This window comes from Berghia stephanieae, chromosome 5 (assembly GCF_034508935.2).
Source record: "Berghia stephanieae isolate SIO BIC M18660-M18661 chromosome 5, UCSD_Bste_1.3, whole genome shotgun sequence".
NCBI lineage: Eukaryota > Metazoa > Mollusca > Gastropoda > Nudibranchia > Aeolidiidae > Berghia > Berghia stephanieae.
The window spans coordinates 70,152,964-70,157,558 of NC_088364.1; the positions used below are offsets into that span (position 1 = coordinate 70,152,964).

General features: G+C 31.4%; 1 protein-coding gene across 1 annotated transcript in view; it reads right to left on the minus strand.

Annotated features, from left to right (window-relative positions):
- Window positions 1–462: 462 nt before the first annotated feature.
- Window positions 463–4,595, minus strand: part of LOC144974006 (tRNA wybutosine-synthesizing protein 3 homolog) — an 18,433-nt gene continuing 14,300 nt past the window's right edge. The window contains exon 5 of the mRNA XM_078916894.1: window positions 463–555. Within this exon, the coding sequence (XP_078773020.1) occupies window positions 463–555 (93 nt within the window). The remainder of the gene's footprint in view (window positions 556–4,595) is intronic.

A 4,595-nucleotide genomic window follows, 5' to 3' on the forward strand; every position in this document is an offset into this window, starting at 1 on the left:
ACAACAATAAAAGCAGCGACAGCAGCACCATCAATAACAACAAGAACAACAACAAAACAACAGCAACGACGAAGACGACTAATTTTAATTTCAGAATTTATAAAAATATAATCCTTGTGATTCAGACAGTCTTGCTTTTTTCAACTTGTATTTATATATTTATCTTTTTTTTAAATGTATTTATTTATTTATTTATTTATTTATTTATTTATTTATTTATTTATTTATTTATTTATTTATTTATTTATTTATTCATTTATTATTATTATTATTATTATTATTATTATTATTATTATTATTATTATTATTTATTATTATATCATTATTATTATTATCATTATTATCATTATCATTATTAGTGTAATATTATCACCATCATCATCATCATCATCATCATCATCATCATTTGTTTGTCTTTTTCTTTTATTTTTTTTTTTTGAGGAAGGAATTCAAAATGCAATATTATGGGTCTCTAAGGACACATTGGTAGTCACAGATATCACAACATAATGCTAAAAACTTCGACACAAAGCATAACCTTTGGAAACTCATCTCCTGACATCGAGCAAAAAAAAAAAAAAAATACGTCAAAATACAAGACAGCGACCACGGAAAGAAAACAAATCGTGAGTTGTTGTCTTCAAAAGTTCAACCAATGGAATCATAATTTGTTACATTGAGAACTACTAACGACAACTCACTAGACTGTGTAAAAGCTTAAAAATGACTTTAAAATACTAGTCCTTGTGTAAAGCTTTATGTTAAGAAATGCTACGCACAGAATCAGAGTGGTAGTCACAGAGATCACAACACAATGAACCGCCTTTTCCATCCATTTCAAAGAAACTTAAATCCAACAACCACAAGGAAAATAGTTCAAATATAACAGATATTCTGTTCTTCGCATCAATTTTGGCAAAAAATGAAATTAATCAATTAATTAATTAAATAACACTAAACGAACCAAAGAAAACGAAGTTATGGCAAATCTGAACAGTTCGATATAATAATAATAATATAATATTTTCTCTGCGAATGAAAAATCGAACGATCCCAAAGAGAAAAGGAAGAAAAGAATCCGATACAAACTAGGCGAGTTGGTGACATGAGACGGATGTATAATATATAATATAGAGGTGGATGGAACTATAGATAGATTCTGGATTCAGGTCGTCTGTGTATTCAACTTTACGAAACGAGAAATAGTGCCACGTATGGAAAGTGCACATTTTTTTCTTTTTTTTTGGGAGGCGGGGGTAATCAATATTACATATGGTGACCCATTTCTTTTTTTTTTTTTTCTTCTTTTTAACTTCAGACAGCGGCCTAATTCTAGATGAACCTGAACTTTTTTTAAAAAGTCTCATGACTGACAGGTTTATAATAAAAAGGGGGGGTTGAGTTTGTGTTTTTTGTTTGTTTTTTTTTTTTTTTGGTTTTTTTCCTTTCCTTATTATTATTATTATCATTATTATTATTATCATTATTATTATTATTATTATTATTATTATTATTATTATTATTATTATTATTATTATCGTCATTGTCGTCATCATCATCATCATCATTATTATTATCATTATTATTATTATTATTATTATTATTATTATTATTATTATTATTATTATTATCATCATTATTATTATTATTACTATTATTAGACGGCTATTATTATTATTATTATTATTATTATTATTATTATTATTATTATTATTATTATTATTATTATTATTATTATTATTATTATTACCATTATTACTATTATTATCAGTCATTTTCATCATCATCATCATCATTATTATTATTATTATTATTATTATTATTATTATTATTATTATTATTATTATTATTATTATTATTATTATTATTATTATTATTATTATCATTATTATTGTTGTTGTTGTTGTTGTTATATCACAATCATCATCATATTTGTCCGAGTGAGTTGAGGGTGTGTCATAAATACAGCGTTTTGATTGGCTAAAATTCTACTCGTTAATTGTTGGGAATGCTCAGAACCTGCGAGGCTGAATATTACGGGTTACAGAAATGTACGAATTGAATTAGAAAATTATTTTTTTTTGGCATTTGGTTCGTCCCTACATAATGCCGTGTTGCGAGGATAGACCACAAATGTAGGAATAGTATAGTAATATAGATAGAACGAAATTGACGTAACTCAGCTATTTGTTATTGTTTTTGGCAAGTCATTTTTATGAGTAGTTATCACTAAACGGTATTTATAGATAGTATGCGCTTGGCTGAGAAGCTCATAACATTGCCATCCGGAAGTATAACGGACCAACACACAAAATAGTGTGTATCCATGTAGTTTATTGTCGGGTTAATACAGTTCAGTGAGCATTACTCATAAACGCGGATGGCAAAAAAACAATAACAAAGACCTGAGTGACGTCATCTGCATACTATCTATAAGACTATAGATAGAATGCGCTTGGCGAAGAAGCTCATAACATTGCCATACGGAAGTACAACGGACCAACACACAAAACTCTGTGTAATCATGAACGTTTATAGTCAGGTTAATACAGTTGAGTGAGGATTACTCACAATCGTGGATGGCAAAATAAAACAATAACAAAGACCCGAGTGAGGTCAACTTCATTATATCTATAGATAGTAAGCGCTTGGCTAATGAACTCAAACCATTGCCATCTGGAAGAATACGACCAACATGAAAAAATATGTGTAACCATAAACTTTTATATTCTGGTTAATACAGTTTAGTGAGAATTACTCATAGACATGAGTGGCAAAAAAAAAAACCCAATATAAAGACCTGTGTTACGTCAACTTCGTTCTATTTATAAACGTTCAAGGTTACACATAGTCTTGTGTGTTGGTGCGTTATATCCGGATGGAGGATATTTTGATTTTTTTAACGAAACGTAATGCATCTATAAACGTTTAAGGTTACACATAGTCTTGTGTCTTGGTACGTTGCCTAAGGCTGCAAACTGTGTGCATTATTTACAATTTACAACAGGCTTAGAGCTTGATGATTTCTTCGAATGAGCCAAACTCATTAATCGCACGACAGTAACCCTTAGAGAGCAATAAACCACAAAATATTGAGAGACTATTCTGATATATATAATACGTCCTTGAATGAATTCCTCAAGTCACTGACCAAGGGACTGAATGGGGTGGCAAACGCATTCACTCAATACGCGGGTGGTCTGCAGTAAAAGACTGTCAAGGAGTTAGCCTGGGATAATTATCTAACCAGGACAATGGTGACGTGATAAGGCTTCTTAAAATAACAATATAACAGGATAGGAGCGCGCCATACACGTTTGCTTCACTTATGGAGTGATCGAAAGGATATTCAACAAACCGCTACCTCGCACTGTTTAATGGGTTGTTTTGTTTAGATCTTTGGGGTCTTTTTTCTCTCCTTTTTAAAAAATAATAATGACAACATCTTTAGGCTTATAGATAGTATGCGCTTGGCTAAGAAGCTCATAACATTGCTATCCGGAAGTAAGTATAACGGACGAACACACAAAATATCCGTGTAACCATGAACTTTTATAGTCGGGGTAATAGAGTTTAGTGAGAATCATTCACAAATGCGGATGGCAAAATACAATAACAAAGACATGAGTGACGTCATCTTCGTTCTATCTATAGAATGGACGAAATTGACATCACTCAGCCATTTGTTATTGTTATCGTTTTTAGCCAGCCCTTTTTACGAGTACACTCTTGGTCTAGCACGGTTTCCTCCAACTCCTCGGGACATGTAAAAATGTTCGAGGAAACTGTGCTAGAATGTACTACTCGTAAAAATGGCTGGCTAAAAACGATAACAAATGGCTGAGTGATGTCAATTTCGTCCCTTCTATAAGCCTACAACAACTCTAGGACTGAATAAAAAAGGACCCAAAATGACACAACATCATTGACCATTATTAATCCATTTGCCTCTTTGGGCAAACCACTTAGAGAAAGGCCATACACAATCAAAACAAAACAAAACAAAAACAAAAAACACAAAAACCATGTGATATTATGAGACAGAATAATAAAAAAACAAAACCCAAAAGGCTGTGCGAATCAATCCATTACTCAAAATCGATCTTTCTCTTCCTTCTCTTCCCTAACACTGTTGACTATTGATACTTTCCTGCCGATATATTCATTAGGGTGAAAGCCTCATTTAAATAATGATACATTACAGGTATCGCCGGGCGGCTTATTAAGCGAATACCATTTTACAATCGCATCGATTCTTATCAGTATCCTCGAGTATGTGTGTGTAGTAGTAGTAGTAGTAGTAGTAGTAGTAGTAGTAGTAGTAGTAGTAGTAGTAGTAGTGGTAGTAGTAGTAGTAGTAGTAGTAGTAGTAGTAGTAATTCTATGTAATAGTAATCTCATAGTAATTCTATGAGTAGTAGTAGTAGTAGTAGTAGTAGTAGTAGTAGTAGTAGTAGTAGTAGTAGTAAGAGGAGGAGGAGTAGTAGTAGTAGTAGTAGTAGTAGTAGTAGTAGTAGTAGTAGTAGTAGTAGTAGTAGGAGGAGGAGGAGTAGTAGTAGTAGTAGTAGTAGTAGTAGTAGTAGTAGTAGTTAGTA